Source organism: Lolium perenne, chromosome 6 (assembly GCF_019359855.2).
Source record: "Lolium perenne isolate Kyuss_39 chromosome 6, Kyuss_2.0, whole genome shotgun sequence".
In the NCBI taxonomy this organism is placed as follows: Eukaryota; Viridiplantae; Streptophyta; class Magnoliopsida; order Poales; family Poaceae; genus Lolium; species Lolium perenne.
The window spans coordinates 263,552,184-263,571,712 of NC_067249.2; the positions used below are offsets into that span (position 1 = coordinate 263,552,184).

At 45.5% G+C, this 19,529-nt stretch overlaps 4 protein-coding genes across 5 annotated transcripts; all 4 read left to right on the plus strand.

The window, feature by feature from the left end:
* The first annotated feature begins 1,588 nt into the window (after positions 1 to 1,588).
* On the plus strand, positions 1,589 to 5,639 carry LOC127305431 (casein kinase 1-like protein 10). The gene is made up of 14 exons (XM_051335848.2): positions 1,589 to 2,060; positions 2,178 to 2,218; positions 2,453 to 2,522; positions 2,623 to 2,771; positions 2,876 to 2,971; positions 3,499 to 3,569; positions 3,673 to 3,734; positions 3,814 to 3,877; positions 3,990 to 4,074; positions 4,153 to 4,279; positions 4,372 to 4,445; positions 4,536 to 4,599; positions 4,688 to 4,791; positions 4,880 to 5,639. Exons 1-14 carry the CDS (start codon positions 1,985 to 1,987, stop codon positions 5,222 to 5,224), a joined length of 1,428 nt encoding a protein of 475 aa, XP_051191808.1. The 5' UTR covers positions 1,589 to 1,984; the 3' UTR covers positions 5,225 to 5,639.
* Positions 5,640 to 6,064: 425 nt separating this feature from the next.
* LOC127305437 (diphthine--ammonia ligase) lies at positions 6,065 to 10,666 on the plus strand. Its single transcript, XM_051335855.2, has 12 exons — positions 6,065 to 6,249; positions 6,343 to 6,414; positions 6,548 to 6,627; positions 6,712 to 6,937; positions 7,044 to 7,076; positions 7,194 to 7,276; positions 7,973 to 8,045; positions 8,267 to 8,600; positions 8,728 to 9,059; positions 9,171 to 9,490; positions 9,607 to 9,973; positions 10,055 to 10,666. The coding sequence occupies exons 1-12, from the start codon at positions 6,172 to 6,174 to the stop codon at positions 10,268 to 10,270; spliced, it is 2,214 nt and encodes a 737-aa protein (XP_051191815.1). The 5' UTR covers positions 6,065 to 6,171; the 3' UTR covers positions 10,271 to 10,666.
* Positions 10,667 to 10,982: 316 nt separating this feature from the next.
* On the plus strand, positions 10,983 to 15,140 carry LOC127305438 (rab GTPase-activating protein 22). Of its 2 annotated transcripts, none has more exons than XM_051335857.2 (11): positions 10,983 to 11,450; positions 11,686 to 11,781; positions 12,159 to 12,296; positions 12,435 to 12,653; positions 12,751 to 12,873; positions 13,026 to 13,114; positions 13,826 to 13,931; positions 14,054 to 14,151; positions 14,378 to 14,617; positions 14,733 to 14,816; positions 14,901 to 15,140. In XM_051335857.2, exons 2-11 carry the CDS (start codon positions 11,712 to 11,714, stop codon positions 14,913 to 14,915), a joined length of 1,182 nt encoding a protein of 393 aa, XP_051191817.1. In that variant the 5' UTR covers positions 10,983 to 11,450; positions 11,686 to 11,711; the 3' UTR covers positions 14,916 to 15,140. The 2 variants fall into 2 exon arrangements, with proteins under 2 accessions (XP_051191817.1, XP_051191816.1); XM_051335856.2 differs by having other exon boundaries at positions 10,987 to 11,450; positions 12,193 to 12,296; positions 12,430 to 12,653.
* Positions 15,141 to 16,511: 1,371 nt separating this feature from the next.
* LOC127309854 (uncharacterized) lies at positions 16,512 to 18,101 on the plus strand. The gene is made up of 4 exons (XM_051340572.2): positions 16,512 to 16,791; positions 17,163 to 17,315; positions 17,540 to 17,643; positions 17,739 to 18,101. Exons 2-4 carry the CDS (start codon positions 17,270 to 17,272, stop codon positions 18,099 to 18,101), a joined length of 513 nt encoding a protein of 170 aa, XP_051196532.1. The 5' UTR covers positions 16,512 to 16,791; positions 17,163 to 17,269.
* Positions 18,102 to 19,529: the final 1,428 nt, after the last annotated feature.

The window sequence follows — 19,529 nt, forward strand, 5'->3', positions numbered from 1 at the left end:
GCAGGGAACGGGAAGCAGCAGTATCCGTGGCTTAAAAATACGAATACGATTTTGTGGATAGCCTTTTGCCGGCAGAACACAGAAATAGAGGGGGTGGATTTTTTCAGCTGGTGTGCAAACAACTTGTGCGGCATTTTAATGCTACTTCTTTCTTTCTTCAAGATACCCCTATTGCCAAAAATCATGTACTCCGTACATATATTGATAACCAATCATAATGCATTTGGATCGAGCCAAATGCTCGATGAGAAAACCAAATAGAAAAACAGAAAAAAAAAGACGAGGTCGAGAAGGGCAAGCTTGGCAGCCGCGAGGTGGTGGCGCTGGTGCGGTCTTGGTGGTCGAAGTTCGGCTGGGGGTTCGTTGCCGGTGGGCTCGGGTGGCTAGAGGCGGAGGATCCCAAGAGAAATCGTTGTCCCGGCATTGGCCACGATCGGTGAGAGTGCCTTTGACTTTTTTGGAAGCGTCGTTGAGGGTTCCTCTTGTCATCCCGGTGGTCTTGCCTCCGAACGGAAACATCGGATCATCGGGTTCAGATGATGGAGGCGTCTCCACGTCTTTCTCCTTGTTGGGGGCATCGTCTTGGAGTTGGCTTCGACTTGAGGATAGGTGGATGGTTGGTTGCTGAGACGGCTCGCTTGGAGGCACTACAAAATGTTTGGCAACGATGATGCGTCTAGCAGAGTTTGTGTCGCGGCTTGGGCTTCGTTTGCTAGATACCGGCGTGTTTGATGGGTTCTCTCATGGTTCTCTATGTCACTGTGAATTCATAGCTGCGGAGGAGTGTATCCCTGCGGGCAACGACGACCAGCAAACTGTGGCTTTGGTGGAGAATTTGGTCCGTGCTAGCCCGACATCGTTCTCTCGCGAAGCTCCTCGTCCGAATCAGAGCTATCTCTCGTTGGCGAGTGTGGGTGAATGTTGGTATTTGGCCTAGTCCGCTGTGGTTTGTGTCCAATATGATACTGTTCCATGACGACATCGGTGCAGCTGTATCGGCTTTTGGCCTAGTTAGTCTTTTCTTCTCTATTGAACAAAATTGAAGTCTTGCCTTGTTTCAAAAATACTGGGCACAATGCAAGCAGCCATTTTTGTCACAACGCTAACTGCACACGAAACGAGCTATACTAGTTCGAGTCCCAAAATAAAAAGAGAGAGAGGAACGAAATTCCAACCCTGCAAAACATTCAGCGGTGCGAGTCCACGCGCGCGTATGTTGGGCAGAAAAGTTGTTGGGAGCGGGTAAAAAGTGCGTGTCGGGAGTGGTGGCGCCCAGCCACTTTGGATTACCCCCACTTGACACAAGAAATCCGTTAAAATTTACCGGTTCACCTAAGCAAGACACATTTCAAATCAACTATTTCCCACCAATTCAAAAAAAATCTCCAGCAACGCATAGAAACAAGAAAAGAAAAAAATAAAGATGCTAGCAACATAAGGAACCAAAAACGGCCGTAGCTGTCACAGTTACTGCCGCTCCTAATCAAAACGAGCCGTTAATCAAGTTTTATTATCGCGTAACCAGCGAGGAGGAGGCCGCTCGTCTATTTACTAATCACACCCTCGCCCTCGCTTCCTCCACCTTTTTCCTCTCTTCTCTTGCTGGTCTCCGTCTCCGTCCCCTCCGTCTTCGTCTTGCTGTCCTCCCTCCGTCTCCCCACCTTGTCCGCCGCTACCCACCCCGGCGAATTCGCCCCGGAGAAGCCCCCGTTTTTGTACCCGTCTCTCCGGATCCACGCCGCCGCCTGTAAATCCAATCCGCCGGGCCGGCAGCTTCGGTTTTGTTGCATTTTCATTCGATTCTTTCCATTCTTCCGCTTGCACCGTGCGTTCGTCCGATTCGAGCAAGCCGGCGCCCGGATTTATCGGCGGCGTGTCTGGATCTGGCGTGCTAGCGGACCGACCGCCTCGATTCGCTCAGGCCCGGCGGCGGCGGCGGATCTCGTCGGATTAGGCCGGTGATTCCTCGGGGGAATCCGGAGAGATGGATCACATCGTCGGCGGCAAGTTCAAGCTTGGCAAGAAGATCGGGAGCGGATCCTTCGGGGAGCTCTTCCTCGGTGAGCCCTCTCCCCGGCCCCCATATTCTACCCCGAAGAACAAGATGCTTTTTTTTGTGTTCCTTTTCATGCTTCTGGGAAGAAAGATGCTGACTTTGCTTCTGTTGTTGGCTGCAGCCGTGAATGCGCAGACCGGAGAGGAGGTCGCCGTCAAATTGGTATTGGATTCCGTCCTCCCAGCGTGCGTTACGGGTCTAGCTTAGCCGATTTAGAGGGGGAGCAGTGCGATAAACTTTGCTGCTTGCGTTAAACACCATCCTCCGTCATAAGATGCACGATGTAGTGCCATTTTTGAGCAATTTTTGTCAGTTTAGCTTCTTGTTTGGGTGGGTGGACAGTTTTTTCAATCTGTTGGGGGATGCTGAGATGTGTGTGCTGCTTTGCCTCGGCAGGAAAACGTCAAGACGAAGCACCCGCAGCTCCATTACGAGTCCAAGCTCTACATGCTGCTCCAAGGAGGAAGTAAGTCTGCTGTCGTTTATCGTATCAATGTGGTATTTGTAATTACGTGCCACAGGGATGATGAATTGAGCCGAGTTTCCTTTTTTCTTGCTTATTGAAGCTGGCATTCCACACTTGAAGTGGTTTGGCGTGGAGGGGGAGTATAATGTGATGGTGATTGATCTTCTTGGACCTAGCCTCGAGGACCTGTTCAACTACTGCAGTAGGAAGTTCTCGTTGAAGACCGTGCTGATGCTCGCTGATCAGATGGTGAGAGCATATGGCCGATTCTTTTCTGGAACCGTTCCAAGTTCATGTGTTCTTGTTTTGTGATGTATCGAGTTATGGTGTGACCATATCCGCAAATGTTTCAGATTAACCGTGTCGAGTACATGCATCAAAAGGGGTTTCTTCACCGTGATATCAAGCCTGATAATTTCCTTATGGGGCTTGGTAGGAAAGCCAATCAGGTTTGTACATGTACATCTGACTCTGCCAATAAATTCGTATGCTCCTGACTCCCATCTTGTTTAAAGCCCAAATATTGATTATAATTTCTGCCAGTTAACCACATCGTGTATGGTTTAGTGCCATGGTCTGTTTTGCTGGCGCCCGAGACTTGTGGGTTTCCTTCTTGAAAGAAGGCCCAAAAACGATGTTTCACTAGAGAAACATGGCTTGACTTGCTAAATTACTGCTCTACTAGTAGTAGTAGTAGTCTAATATCCGATTAAGTATGTTCAACGCAGTCATTTGTTTTGTCAACATGCTTGTAATGGGGTTGCTGCTTCTGTGACAACAAGGATAGACATAGAAGGTCCATTGGTATATGCTGTTAGTTACATAGAATGTCCATTGCTATATGCTGTTAGTTACATAGAAGGTCCATTGGTATATGCTGTCAGTTACATAGAAGGTCCATTGATATTTTTTTTTTTGAAACAGATATCTCCAAGTCCAACTAATTTTTTATATATATTGATAACCTCCATGCCAGGTATATATAATAGATTATGGACTTGCAAAGAAGTTTAGGGACCTTCAGACTCACAAGCACATCCCCTACAGGTTGGTTTAAATTCCTAATACTGCTGCAATGTACAAATGATGCTGCAGGTGTACGTACCTCCTCTTAGTTTAATCATGATGCTATGTCCACTTAAATATGCAGGGAGAACAAGAATCTCACCGGAACTGCACGCTATGCTAGTGTCAATACCCACCTTGGTGTTGGTGAGTTTGATGTTCCTTCTGGATGATTAATCGAGTAACCAATTTAACTTCTGCCTAACTTAAGATTGCTTTAATGCAGAGCAAAGCAGGAGAGATGATTTGGAATCTCTTGGTTATGTCCTTATGTACTTCCTCAGAGGCAGGTTAGTCAAAAAGTCATATCATACATGTTTTCTTCCTAATGTTTTTTTCACTATTATGTATTCGTTTTCTCTTAAATAACGTGGGCTCTACTGGTTTTTCCACATTCAACAGCCTACCATGGCAGGGGCTGAAAGCGGGCACTAAGAAGCAGAAATATGACAAAATTAGCGAGAAAAAGATGCTTACCCCAGTGGAGGTAATTCATGACAGTACACTTAATTGTCGTTTTCTTTAGTAATCTCAGTAAACTGAGACTTGATAAATTGTGGGTCAGGTACTCTGCAAGTCATACCCATCAGAATTTATTTCTTACTTTCACTACTGTCGATCATTGCGGTTTGAAGACAAGCCAGACTATTCATACCTGAAGAGACTATTCCGTGATCTCTTCATCCGAGAAGGTATGTTCTTGAGTCTTGACACACTTATGCCTTGCGGTCATGAGTTATAGCTATCATAATACTCATTTTTGAATGCATTATTTTTTCTGCAGGATACCAATTTGATTATGTATTTGACTGGACCATTTTGAAATATCCCCAGATTGGCTCCAATCCACGGATGAGGGTATGTAGTCTTTGGTTGTTATAATTGTACGATGCTGTCCTGTAATGAAGTTTGTTAATTTGGTTATTTTGTTCACTGTTCTTGGTTCAGGCAACTGAAAGGACTAGTGGAGCTACTGCTGGACCTTCTATTGAGAAGATAGAGAAGCCCCCAGGTCTGTTCTTTTACTCATAAGTTGTAATGAAACTATGATACAACAAACCATGCAATTGTTACAAACTAGAGGCACTTGTGTTGAACAGCCGAAGCATCTGCTCGAAGGAATCCTAGTGCTTCTCTGAATCAGAGCGGTGACAACTATGCAACACGACCACGCGAAACTGTATCGATGTCACTAAAGGAGATTGTAAGTTACACTCTCCATTCCTGAAGTGTATGAACCATAAACTTTGTTTCACCCCATTCAGCCCCTCATGCAAGGTTAATTTCCTCAGATGCACAGCACAGACCGTTCTGGCGAAAGGACCACCGAAAGGACTGCGGAGAGACCTCGTTCGTCCTCTCGTACAGGCAGTGCATCCAGGAGAGCAGTTGCGTCAAGCAGCAGGCCAGCCTCATCAATGGAACCAAGCGAGCAGCAATATAACCGGACAAGCCGGCTGTTCTCTACTAGCAATAACAGCGGCAGCCGCCCAACCAGTGCCCAGAGAGTCAATCCAGGTGTGGGCGAGTCGAGGGCCACTTCCCTTTCACGGGCAGCAGTCGCGAGAGGGTCCCGCGATGAGCCCCTCCACCGCAGCCTCGAGCTCCTATCCCTTGGCGGAGTTAAGAGAAAATAATCACGGGGAAGAGGCGAGGAACCCCTGCGAACAATGAAAGAAGGACGCTGTCTGCGACTCTGTAAATGACAGGATCTATTTGTCAACAGTTCCCCCCAGAGCATCCCATAATATCCATGGTGCTCGATCCGGCCTGTTGTATCACCATCACCATCATTGCTTGATAGATAGCAATAATCTGTTGTTGTTCTTGTTGTTGGCGCGCGTGTGTGTGTGTGTTAGGGCCAAGTCCTAGCTTTCTGTGGTGATTAATTTAGAGGCGGTCAAGATTCAACATATTTATGTTTCTTTACCTTCCCAGCCGGGACTTGGCAGACTTATTCTTCCGAGACTCTGTGTATCTCTTGTTGTTCCCTTGCAAACTCTGGGCTTTACTTATTCAACAGAAGTTGATGAAAGGAACTTCCAGCATAAATTCACAGTCTCCTTGCTTACATATTTGATGCAGCCTCATGGCGTATGAACTGGGATGTTACTTGCAAAATTATGTACTGTGAGATTGTAGTACCACTTTCTCCAGATAAAATTAGCTTCCGATACATTTTTTTCAAGTACAAAGCTTGGACTTTTCTTCTATAATGCTGTGAAACGAGCAAACGATATTCTCATTGATGCACATATTGAACGTTTTTTTTACGGTCCAGGTTCAATGGTGAATGTTATTCTTTACGGTCCAGGTTCAGTGGTTTAACTAGCAGGGAAACTGGAATTTTCCTCTGGTAAAACTTATGTTTGCTGGAGTAGTTCATTTTGCCTCCCCCACTGTCAGGCGGGCCCACATGTCATCCCCATCATTTTCCATTAGCCCCCCCCCCAAACCGGAGTGAAATTACGTTCCAGGGCTCGAGACGGAGGTGGATTGACCAAGGGACGACTCTCTCCGCGTTTCTGGTTAACCCTAGCGAGCAGAGCCGGGAGGAGCGAGGCGGCCGGAGCCGGAGCCGGAGATGGAGGTGGTGGCGCTGGTGAGCGGCGGCAAGGACAGCTGCTTCTCCATGATGCGGTGCCTCGACTACGGCCACAAGGCAAACCCACCCCACTCCATCCATCCCCAGCTTCAATCCGTGTCTTGTCTCTAACGAGTTCTTGCTAAACCTTGTTGCTCCGCCTGCCTGCAGGTCGTCGCCCTCGCCAATCTCATCCCCCTCGACGACGCCGTCGACGAGCTCGACAGCTACATGTACCAGACCGTACGGACCCCCTCCGCCCTCCACTCCCGCCGCACATTTCCGTTTCTTTTTCGCTTTGTAATGCAATGCGGTCGTCGTTTCCTGGAATTCGCTGATTCCCTGTGGGTGCTTGCCGCCTCTGTGGACGTTCCAGGTCGGGCACCAGATCGTGGTCTGCTACGCCAAATGCATGGGGCTGCCCCTGTTCCGGCGCCGCATCAGCGGGTCCACGAGGCAAGCGCTCTGTCCGTCCGTCCAGAGATCTTTGCTCACCAATTGCAGATGAGTTTGTTAATTCGCCGGTTGCTGTTCTTGCAGGGATCACGCTCTGAAATACAGCGTCACCCCGGGAGACGAGGTGGAGGATATGTTTGCGCTGCTGAGCGAGGTCAAGCGGCGAATCCCCTCCGTCGGCGCAGTGTCCTCGGGCGCCATCGCCTCCGATTACCAGAGGCTCCGGGTCGAGAGCGTCTGCTCGAGGCTGGGTCTGGTCTCGCTGGCGTACATGTGGAAGCAGGATCAGACTCTGCTTCTCGAGGAAATGGTAAATTGAACTTAAAGTTTTATTGTTTTTCAGTTTTGGCAGGTTGTGTAGTGGAAGAAACTGCTCGCTCACGATGTCAGTTTTGTTCTGGTTTTGATCCCTACAGATAAGAAGGGGCATTGTGGCTATAACTGTTAAGGTATAATACAGTGCAGCCATTAGGGGTTTATTATGTTTTGTTGATTTCCTTTAACTTTATTGCATCATTACACCTATCTCTTTGGAATAAGTGGTTGAGATCATTTGGGGTTTATAGGTTGCTGCAATGGGGCTGAAACCTTCTGCACACTTGGGGAAAGAGCTGTCTGAACTTAAGAGTCATCTGCTCCAAATGAATGAGTATGTTTCCAACTTGTATCTAGTGGCGCCTTGTGCTTTCGCTCTTTTTCTTTTGGCTAGTGCTTGTGGAGACTTTGAGTGACCCATGATCTGTAACACTTTCTGTAATTAAGTTCTTTAATAATGCAATAAAAAGCCGTATGAATCGGTTGATGCAGAGGCTGGGGCTTTTCCCCATTTCGAAAAAAATGTATTTTTCCCTTCAGGACTTTTTATGCTAGAAATAGTGGTTTCTTGTCCCTTGTGAGAGTTTACAAGCTTGAATGAGTAAAGACAATAACTTCATGTAGTGATCATTGAGTGAGTATAGTTTCTAAATAATACACCACAATTGCAGGCGTGGAGAGGAATGCTGGTTTTCTTGTTTTTAGTTGTTCTAGGAAAGTATTTGGCTAGTAAAACTCAGTTTGTCTGTCTTTTGGTTGTATGATTGATTGACTGAAAGTTACATCCGCAGTTAGGTCTTATGTTTGGTGTGTATTTACTGATTCTTAGTGAACTTGCTAGTAATTTTCTGTTGGTTATTGTACGCGAACTGTATTTTTGTTTGCCATGAATGGACATGTGAATCTCCTGAAAGAATTCCATGTCACATTTTGTTCCTCTCTGTGTCTTATTCTCATGGTTTTCTATGTAAATGCCGCCCTTTTGCTTCCATATTCAGCTTGTAATTATCTTCTTTGTTTATCCTATTAGGAGTTATGGAATCAATGTCTGTGGTGAAGGCGGAGAGTACGAAACACTAACTCTTGACTGCCCTCTATTTCGTGTAAGTTTGAGGAGCTGACTGTGAAAACCTGATGCCACTTATCTAAAATGCCAAGTAGACCGTTACCATCGTCTTGTTCGACACCATGCTTGCACTGTCCAAACTAACATGTCCATCAGATGCCTGTTGAGTTTTCTTCTGTGCAGTACTATATAGTTACCACCAAACACCAACTGTTGGATTTTCTGTACCATAATATATTAATATGCCTCCGTTTGCAGAATGCAAGGATTATCCTTGATGATTTTGAAGTGATACTCCACTCTGCTGATTCCATTGCTTCAGTTGGAATTCTTCATCCGTTGGCATTTCATGTTGAGGCCAAGCCAGGTTCGTCCAGTAGCATTGAGGATAGCACTATTGCTCAAGAGAGTTCTAGTTGCTTGTATGAAGTAAATGGAGATATCGTGCAGACTGATGTGGAAGACAAACAGACCAGGAATCAAACACCAACTTCTGATGCTTACCCATGTATGGACGTATGCATCTCAAAGACAGGGAAGACTTTGTTTTCCATTGGTTGTTGGATAGGGGAACCCTCTAGTGCTTCAAAAGGTGCATGCTCTTGTGCTACATATTTCCATCTTATTGAACTGTTCGTGATTCCAACTTGCAGGAATATCTTATGTCCATTTCATCTTCCTTTCTGCAATGTCCACTTACAATTTCATTACATCAATAGGCCTGAAGGAAGATCTAGTCGCAGTTTTGAGCAGAATTCAGAATCAACTAAAGGAAGATGGGTTAAGTTGGGCAAATGTTCTGTATGTTCACCTCTACATTTCAAGTATGAAGGAATTTGCATTAGCCAATGAAGTTTATGTCAGCTTCATCACTGAAAAGAAATGCCACCTTGGTGTTCCTTCACGCAGTACAATTGAATTACCACTAGTTCAGGCTGGTTTAGGCAACGCATATGTGGAAGTTCTAGTTTCGAATGATCTTGTCAAAAGAGTTCTGCATGTACAAAGCATCTCATGCTGGGCTCCTAGTTGCATCGGACCGTATAGCCAGGTAAAAGACACTCCATTATAATGCCATGAATTCATTTTGAACGTGTCTGCAGAGTGCGCAGACGCCATATGCTCACTCCGGGACATGAAATTTTATTGTAATTTCTTTTAGGCAACACTATATGGAGAGGTTCTCTACATGGCTGGTCAGCTTGGGCTTGACCCCCCTACAATGAAGCTCTGTCCTGGAGGTGCAACAGCTCAACTGGAACTAGCACTGCGAAATAGTGAAGCTGTGGCCAATGCCTTCAAGAGCTCTATCTTTTCTTCGGCAATACACTTTTTGGTGTACTGCTCTGCCCACCTGACATCCAGTGAGAAGGAAGAAGTTGAACATAAACTGCAGAATTCATATATTGCTCATTTAGATTGCTCAAGAACCGGATCGTATCCTACTGTTCTATATGTACTAGCACCTGATCTTCCAAAAGGGTAAGCATACGTTCCTTCTATTTTATCAGCAAGAAATACTGCAATTTGGACAGACATATTTGGTTTATGCCATGCCTATCTGAACATTCTAAGAACTAATTGTTCCCATTTTTCAGGGCATTTGTGGAGATAAAACCAACATTATATGTCCCTGTTGATAATGGCTACAGCGATGATGACGATGATGTAGACATTACCAGCAAGACGGAGACTGGAGGGTCAAAGCCAGCATCGAGCAAAGTTCTGAGTGAGTGGAGTGCACGGTACTCTGACCTGCACGACTCATGCTGTCTTGTCCACACAGTCGCCGGGAAGATTTGTTCTGCCGTAGTCTCGATCACGAATGACATTGCATCAAAGATCTGTTCTAGCACGGAACAACTGCACCAATCGGAGGAGCATCTGAAAGCCATAGCCAGATTTTGCGTTTTCCAGATCGCTAAGATCCTGATAGACAACGGCTTCACCTGGGACAGCATCACGGTAATCTCCTGGCCTGGAATTTTCTTCGCAATTGCATCAGACCTGCCATTCTAATCACTGTCTCTGAATTCAAACCTGCAGATGCTGAGGTTCTACTACTCGGTCGAGCACTCAGTGGCGGCGGACGTGATGTCCCGCATGTTCTCTCAGGCTTTTGCCGAGCTCGGAAAAGCCATGGGTGGTTCCTTAAGAACTGATGGGGTACCTGTTTTCAATGTCCTCCCAGTTTCTGGGTCTGGCCGCTCTGCGTCGATGCTCGACATTTTAACGTGCGAGCTGTTGGCTTCCAAGGCTTAAGCCAAGAGAACCTGGCATGTCGCATGCCGCTTGGTTATTGAGGTGACACTCAGCTGGAACGCATATCTTTGCTTGGGACATTGGAGGTATGTAGGATTTCCTGCCAAAACAGCCGGCCGGCGCTCTGTTAGCTGGACTGCAGATTAGCAGTTGCCTTGTTAGTGGTAGTCGGTGGTTTTGATTTGTTATATTACGATGATTATCCGCATGATGATATACTATACTACACAACTGTACGCTGGGTATGGTTGGCCCGTACTGTAGCTTGTAACGACATTGGTTGGCTCAGTTAGTGGTACAATTGTCCGTTGCGTTCATCAGCCACGTACGGCTGTGTTCTTTATTCTACTAAGAAGAGAGAGAAATTACAAGATCTATACGTTGTTGTGCCTACTATTATTATCTGAAGGAATATCTGCATCTTCATTATATATAATAAAGATGCCAACGATTTGCAAATAATTTATTGCCTGACCAGTGATTTGCAAATATAGAAGGCAATAAGAACATGTAAATAAGGCGGCCTGAATAAGCTCACCGACCAGTCGATGAAACATTAGAACGAAGAAAGGATTTGGCCATTTCTCCAAAGATAGAACAGACACGGCAAAAACAGTTCATAAAAAAAGCAAGAACAAGTACTACCGTATCTCTCTAGACTAGACAGACTTGATCAATTCCGTCAGGTGCACAAGTTCTTGGCACGCACGCACGCCTTGTTGATTATTTGATATAAAAATAAGATTAAAGCAGCTAGCTCTGCTTCTTCTCTCCCTCCTCCTTCCTCTCTCTCCCCACTCCCGGCCCGACCAAATTTAGCCGTTGCATCACCTCCCGCTCCTCTCTCCTCTCTCTCTCTTTCTGCGCGTGTGTCGATCGATTTTCGCCAGCCTCTCAGAGAAAGCACATCGGATCAAGAATCAAATTGAGGAGGAAGGACGTCTCCTGATCCGTCTCTGGCTGGCGATTCTACATCGCTGGTTATAATTTTCATCCCGTCCGGTGTCCCACCTGAATCGTCCTCTTGATCCGGTTCGATTTGGGTGGTCAATCGAGGCGGAACAAGATGATGTTCCTGGCGTGCTGCTACAATGATCCGGACATGCTCATCGATCCGGACACCATCTACCCCACCCGCGCCGACTGCCCGGAGGCGCCCAAGTCGCGCTTCAAGCCCCAGGCATGCAACCAATTTCCTCCGATTCCTCATTTGTTTCCTGCATTGTTATTATTATCCCCATCTGGGCAACAGGGGTCGGTGTAATTACCTTTTGATTTATCAAGTCGAATTCTTTAGCAATGCTGATTTGATTAGACAGATTAGTGGCTGCCATGTACTACTAATCTGATCAGCAAGTGCGTCTGTTGACTAGTTATGCTGATTATGTTTTTCGGTTTCTATGTCTTTTTGGCAGCCTCGCCGCACGCTGAGTCCAAGGAGATGGAAGCTGCTGTTCAACGAGGAAGGCTGCCTGGACGCAGCTGGGATGATCAAAAGAGTACAGCGTGGGGTGAGCTACTCGTTTCCTCAGATTCATGGATGGACATCAGCTTAATTATCCTGGTCAATGTCAATACACAGCGCATAGCTTCAATATATTGACTGCTTCAGTTTGTTTACGTAATTAGTATGCAGGGAAGAATCTAAATCATGTTTGTTCAAGCAATCTTACCTATGCACTCTGCTAGAGCCTGCTCTATGTATTTCTGATCAATGGCACTTTTTTTAATCCCTTGTGCATTCCTGCTTGATATTTTTCAACCTTTTTCTGCTTTCTAATTTTCCTCAACAACAACCATGCATCTTTTTGCCATCTGTTAGTATCCCTTCCCTTGGGACCTCTATGCTGCTTATACATGTTGTGACTCCTCAGTTTAATTGAACCAGGTTGTTGTCTTTATTTTGGTTATTATGCCAACAGGGTATCCACCCAAATATCAAAGGAGAAGTTTGGGAGTATTTGCTGGGTTGTTACGACCCTAAAAGCACTACTGAACAGAGGAACCAATTGCGACAACAGAGAAGGTTCCTTTTTTTTTTTAAATTTTCATCTGCAATACAGTATTTCTGTCATCTAGGGAGTTCACCGTGCTTTTCGTAACCGTTGTATAGAACTATGAATGAGATGAGGAATGTACTGATTTGAATATTTTCATAGGTTAGAATATGAGAAACTGAAATCGAAATGCCGAGAAATGGACACGACGGTTGGTAGTGGAAGGGTAATTACTATGCCTGTCATAACAGAAGATGGCCAGCCTATCGAGGATCCTAACTCAAATGGAGGGGCAAGGGCTTCTTCAGTGGGCGTAGAGCAGCAAACCAGTAATTCAACGCTCCCTAAAGAAGTTATTCAGTGGAAACTTCTTCTGCACCAAATTGGTAAGCAGTAGTATTGCCTATGTTTTCAGCATTTGTCAGTGGCGTATATTGTCTCCAAGTTTCCTTTTTTGCTGATTCTTCCACTAATCTATTATAGGTCTCGATGTTAACCGTACCGACCGTACACTAGTTTATTACGAGAGTCAGGAGAATTTGGCACGGCTGTGGGACATTCTTTCAGTCTACGCATGGGTGGACAATGACATTGGTTATTGTCAGGGTGAGTTGTTTAAGCAACACAAGTCTCTTATTTTTGTGCAGATAAAGTATGTTTTAAAAATCTATAGATCAAATCTCAGTAAAAAAGTGCTCAACATGAAAGTTTCCTAAATGATATGTTGTATATGTTTAAATCCTTTCATGCGTAAGCAGGAATGAGTGATCTTTGTTCACCGATATCAATCATTTTGGAACATGAAGCGGATGCTTTTTGGTGCTTTGAACGGCTGATGCGCAGGGTGGTAAGCATCCTTATCCTTTTATTCACTCACGGAATATTTGAATCCTTTTGTTTTCTATTGTGTAGGAAATGCATTGCTTTCGGCTAACATAGTTCGTAATGGTAGCATAAGATTTTAGTTTATGTTTCCACATACAGCACTATAAAACAACAAAACTATATAAGACAATGCATAAAGACTAGCTAAGATGGCTGTTGTAAGATATACCAGTTAGCTTGGCAATAAAGCATTTTATGCAAATATGCTTGGATAGATTGAGACCTATTCAATGTCTGAACCCAGAGTTTTAAGGTAGCTAACTTTATTTACCACAAGCATCTGTTGATTTCACAAACCTAAAGTTAAAAGGGATCATGTGCATAAATAAAATCATCAAAGATAAAAAATGATTAAGAAAAAGCAATGTGGCATTGAAAGCATACGATTGTATTACATGTTTCATCTGTTCTCTGTTAGTGTGCATGTTGGCTGTGCCAGAATATGTTAATTAATGGAATTGGTCATCTGGGATTTGGCCAATATTTTCAGAAAATGTAGCTATTTGATATTTGTATGGAAAAAAGAGATGTGAAAGAACTCTGAACTTCTTTGCCACGCTTTTTTACTTCTCTAATGTATTAGTACGCTGCTTCATGCCTCCACGTACTATCTGAATACATTCATGTTTCTAGGTATACTAAAAGCTCTTGTGTTTTATCTTCAAATATGCAGCGTGACAACTTCAAGAGTACATCTACTTCCATTGGAGTTCGATCTCAACTGACCACTTTGTCATCCATAATGAAAGCTGTTGATCCAAAGCTACATGAGCATTTAGGTAGAGTTTTTTTTGGAGCTATTAATTCTTTATTACTAGAGTGCTCAGAGGAATGCATTTTCTTGATCAGTTACTGCACAGTGAGCTTCGTATTTGTACTGCTAATTAAAGAATGTATGCAGAAAATCTTGATGGAGGGGAATATTTATTTGCCTTTCGGATGCTGATGGTTCTTTTTCGAAGGGAGTTCTCTTTTATAGACACGATGTATCTTTGGGAGGTAAAATTTCATAACTAACTCGAGTGTGTTCATTTCCTGGGCACTAGATCAGTTTTCTAGGCAATTCAATCTGGATCTCACCAGTATCAAAAATGAAACACAATAATCATTGACCTCTAGTACTCCCTATCTAGTAACAATTTGTACCAAAATAGGCATTGGTTTCTTCATGAAAGGCGTTCATGGCCACAACGTGACTATTTTCTCCATCTTCAAAATTTTGCAGCTCATGTGGTCTATGGAGTACAATCCAGGTCTGTTTTCAATGTTGGAGAGTAACACTGGCACATCGAACGCAAGCGATGAAAATACCCTCAAACAGTGCGGGAAGTTTGAAAAGAAAAACTTGCAGGCGGCCAAGAAAGAAGAGCAGATCCCTCTATCAGTCTTTGTTGTAGCTAGTGTCATAGAGGCGAAAAACAAACGGTTGATGGGAGAGGCAAAAGGTCTGGACGATGTTGTCAAGGTCTCTCACTCTCCCTCTCTCTCCCTCTCTCTCTCTCTCTCTCTCTCTCTCTCTCTCGTACATGTTGATCAGAACTGAAAGTTATCTTGTTTATGTTCCTGTCCCCTGAGAACAGATTTTGAATGAAATCACTGGAAGCATTGATGCAAAAAAGGCATGTAGAGGGGCCTTGACGATTCATGAGAAGTACCTAACCACAGTAAGGTTTTTTTCTCAATTAATGTACCATTAAATATGTTTTTCAGTTGCAAATAATAAGAACCTGAGCTTTCCTGAACTGCAGGTAAAGGCATCATAGCGACGTGTACAGCTTCACAGGAATGCATCCTTAGGAACAATATTCAATTTTGCCCTTTTTTAAATTGGAGGAACAGCTGTATCACAGTTTTTTTTTGTTCATTCTTGATATGTGTATGTGTTTGTAATTCTTTGACCCACTATGTAATTTTGGCATTTCGACAGAAGGAAATGAATACTAGTGGGATTATGCAGGAATAAAGTTTGCAACTCTTATAAAGTTACACCATGAATGATTATTAGGAGAGTCTGATAGTCATCATCAATATGCTGGAAAAATAATTATAAGAGAGCCAGGAATGAGACTCAATCTTGCTAATAACCCGTTAGTTCACATAGATTGTGATATTTTGGACGATTCAACTATGATGATGCCATTTCAGATTTCAAAAGCATCAAGGATTGGGCAACTGACCTGTAGTGTGTATCTCCATACTTAAAGCCATGGGGCCTCCCAAAATTGCGCTTTCTTTCCATTTCCAATGGTCACCCTTGTAGCCGCGGCGAAGAGTTCCTTATCTTGTGGTGTGCAAGGGGTTCCAAGACCCGCCCACGGTTTGGTCTCGTCATTCCACTCGTGCCATAGCCACCTCATTCGAAGCGCGGACGCAAACTTAGTGAGATTGAGGATCCCAAGGCCACCGAACTATTTTGGCCCAATTTACTTTGCATTTTCCACCGGTTACTTTCTCACAACCCGCCCAAAGGAAGGCTCTCCTAATGCTATCAATCTTCATGAGGACCTCCATCGGAATGTTGAGCACGGTGATGAAATAAATAGCAATGCTAGTGAGGACGGATTTCACAAGAGTGCCCCTACCGGCCATGGTGACATGCTTCCCAATCCATGTCTAGCTTATTTTGGTATACCTTCTTTTGTAATATTAGATGTATATGCATATTCTGAATTTGTAACCAATGAGAATAAAGTAATTCAATCAATAACTAGTGAAGCGTTGTGTTTCGCAACAAAAAAATATGTGTATTTTAGCTTGGCCCGCCCATGATTTCTTTTCAAGCTCCGCCACTGGAATGAGTTAAACTAATTTTGTTGGAGTCATACTGTTAAGCACACGTACAGAGATGTGTGAAGATTTTGCTTTCAGCAAACTACATTTGTTGTTTAGCATCTCCAGTGACGAACCAGCAAATGAAATGACGAACGAAAAAAATCCGATTCACACCAAGTCCTTATCCAAAGGAGAAAGACAGGAAAACGGAAAACTCTGTGATCACTGCATTACCTTCTTAGATATCAAACACTCACATACCAACCGAAACCAGGTACGGAGTACATCTAAAATTTAAAATTGAATGACAGTAACACCAGGTATACATATGGAAGAGCTCAAAGTTTTTGCGTTGTCTAAAAAAATTCATTTGCTGGATTAGGCCGAACTTCCAGCGGAAAGTTCATCAGTTACCTTGGCTTTACCACAATTAAGGACATGGGATAACATAAAAAATAGTTAAAACAAGAGGCTGTAAACTGGGAGCCTGCCAGACTTTCTGCCCAAATGGCTCCACTTTCCGAGCTGCCCATTACCACCCTTTGCGCTCGAGACTAGTTAAACAGAACCAGGGCCTCTCAAACTGGTACGTGTCGAAATGAATCATAACCAACGAGAACCTATACCCCAAAATAGTGACCTATAAATAGATTAAGGCAACCAACTTTCAGCCCTTCCATTTCTCCCAACTAGGGAACAGAAAATCTAGGCCTGCTTCTTGGGAGAGGATTGCAATTCTGCTAATTTGTGACAGATCATGCAGGAATAGGAGGTCAGAGAAATTGTCGTGAGCGCACTGGATATGTCATCAAGAAGATGAAATTCTGTCAGTTGTACTTGGTAGCTCCATGAACATTGGTTTCTAAGGTATGCAGGCTTGATTTCATTGGATGGTAATTATTCTCTCCGAATTTATTTGTGCGATAGACGGACTGAAACACAAATATCGGAAGATTGGATGCACTGTTTCCATATGTTTATTCTGCTACATCATTTATGTGTTCTATACATTATATGGATGATGAATCAATCCTACATGGCAAGAGAGGAAAAATTTCAGAGGGATTGCCTGTGTTTCTATTCATTTCGTTTGGTAATTTAAAGGATCAGATCACATTTCATGTTTGCACCAACAAAATTCTGGATAACAACAGTGGATCTTATTAACGACGCAAATCTGTTATTTGTTGATTCTTCCATTTGATTTGAGATAACCTTTCTTATTTTCAACGTCCTAGCTAGCTTGTGAAGGCTGGATCAAGAGGTGGAAGGCAAAAAGATCAAAGTAGTGGATTCCTCGCAGGACGGCGCCGCGGGCGGGCAGCCGCCTGTGGAACCGGTTAAGATGAAGGGCCTTCTCAAGGGCCTCCGATACATCTCCCAAATTTTTGGTAAGAGCTTATTACCCACTAAACCAGCCCCATTCTAGAACCAGAATCCAGTGTCTAACCAAACCACCCATAGAAATCAATCTTCACAATAAACATCACAAATACATTTAGAATTGCAGTGCTAAAACTTTGCCTAGTTCAGGTAGTATTTGCAATGCAGTAGGAATGGAAGAATACTGCAGGATGGTGTTGTAAGATGTGTGTACCTTGTCTGCTGTGGGTAGTCCCAGACGCCAAGGAGCCGGAGATCCAGATCGGAGCCCCCACGGACGTGAAGCACGTGGCGCACATCGGCTGGGACAGCGCCTCCGTCACCAACCCCACCTGGGTAAGCAAGCGAGCGCGCGCGCCATTGCTCCACTGCGATCCGAGCCATGGCGATCGATCTGACGCGCGGCTCCGGACGGTTGGCATGTGCTGCAGATGAACGAGTTCAAGGCTCAGCCGGGAGCGTCAGGGAGCGGGGGGCCGGAGGGCGCGGGGGCGGAGCAGCCCGGAGGTGCTGGCGGAGCAGGAGCGGCGGGCAAGGCGGAGCAGTCGGAGAAGCCGCGGCGGACGAGAGGGAAGGGATCGGGGGGCGGCGAGGGGAAGCGGCGGGACGCGGACGGGTCGCGGCGGCCGGCGAAGGGGGAGGCGGCGGATGGCTGCGAGGGGGAGGCCTCGGGGGCGGCGGCGACGAAGCAGCGGCGGAGGAAGCCCAAGGCGTCCGGGGGCACCTCGTCGGGGCGGTCGAAGTCGGGGGGAGCCGGGTCGTCGGAGCCGGCCGCCGCCGCGGCGGAGGACTAAGGCCGAAAGATTCGATTTGGTGGGAACTTGACTGGTACAGAGAGAAGATTTTGATCCGTGGAGAGAAGATTTTGAATTTGAACTTGTTCTTGTTTCGACTGTGGAACACACGGCTGCGAGCCCATAAAAGAGATTTGGGCCTTTTCTTTTGTTTTTTTGTGAGTACTTCATTGTTTGTTTTGGGCCAGTGTTGTGGAACAGATTGTTTTTAGATGGTGGAGTAATATGTAGATGGGCCGTCTGTAATGTGTATGCGTAGCATGTGTCATTATTCTTATATATGAGATGGAAATATGTGACAATTCAGCATTTTAGTTTTTTTTTTGCCTGAAAAGGACTGTCGATCGAGGCATTATTCAACAAAGGTCTGACGAAGATCATATATCCGAAAAACCGAAGCTACCACACAACACCTATAAACCCGACAATAAGTGAAATGCCTACATGGTCTTATACCCCGAAAACGCGAACCCCCTTGAACTAGAAACCGGGAACATTGCATACCCCGAGAGCGCTCATACGAGCTAGCATACTCTTGGCGAGTACCTCATGCACAGTCTAGAGAAGCCGTCACAACCATCAACCACTAGCCCATCGTTTCTCCAACATATGAAAATTAGAAAAGTTATTATATAGCCAAATCACTGGTCATAAAGTTGTTGGAATGTTAGCTAAAACTTATGTCGGTAAGTGCTTGTCAGTTGAACACCATATGAACCCAGGGACGGAGACAGGGGGGGACGAGGGGGGGGCCTGCGCCCCCCTGTGCTCATGATTTTCCTTTGAATACAAGCCATGACAGCTCCTTATTTGTGTGATTTTAGCTAGTTCGTCTGCCCCTCTTATACTAAGATCACCCCCCTTATACTTCATTCCTAGCTCCGTCCCTGATGAAGGCCATGCTGCCAGCCAGCATGAGATTGGCATAGCTGTTCGGGTACTTGGAATGCATGATGGGTTCGCCTGCAACGTGCGGGTTTGGGCCGTCCACCAGGTCTTTTTGCCAGAACGCGCCTTGCGGGTTCGAGACCATGCTGTAACTAACATTAAGCGCCGCGCCGGCGAACGCGATGAGCCACCCACTAGCATGCTTGATCCAGCAAGCAGCTGGCATGTGGGGGTTAGCCTGCACGCAGGCGCCTTTCCTCCCAGCACAGAGATGATGGAGTACCTTGCCATCGCGTGGGCACAGGCCCTGGTCCTGGTCCTCGTCGGTGTGTGGGCGGTCGTTCTGGCCCCCGACATCGCCGGCGCGTGGGCGCTAGCCCTAGACCTGGCGGTCGTCGCCGTGCTGGCCCTCGCCCTCGTCGCGGCGTGGGCGCTGGTGCTGGCCCTGGCGGTCATCGCCGTGCTGGCCCTCGCCGTCGTCGCGGCGTGGGCGCTGGTGCTGGGCCCGTTGCGGCGTGGGCGCTGGTGCTGGCCCTGGCG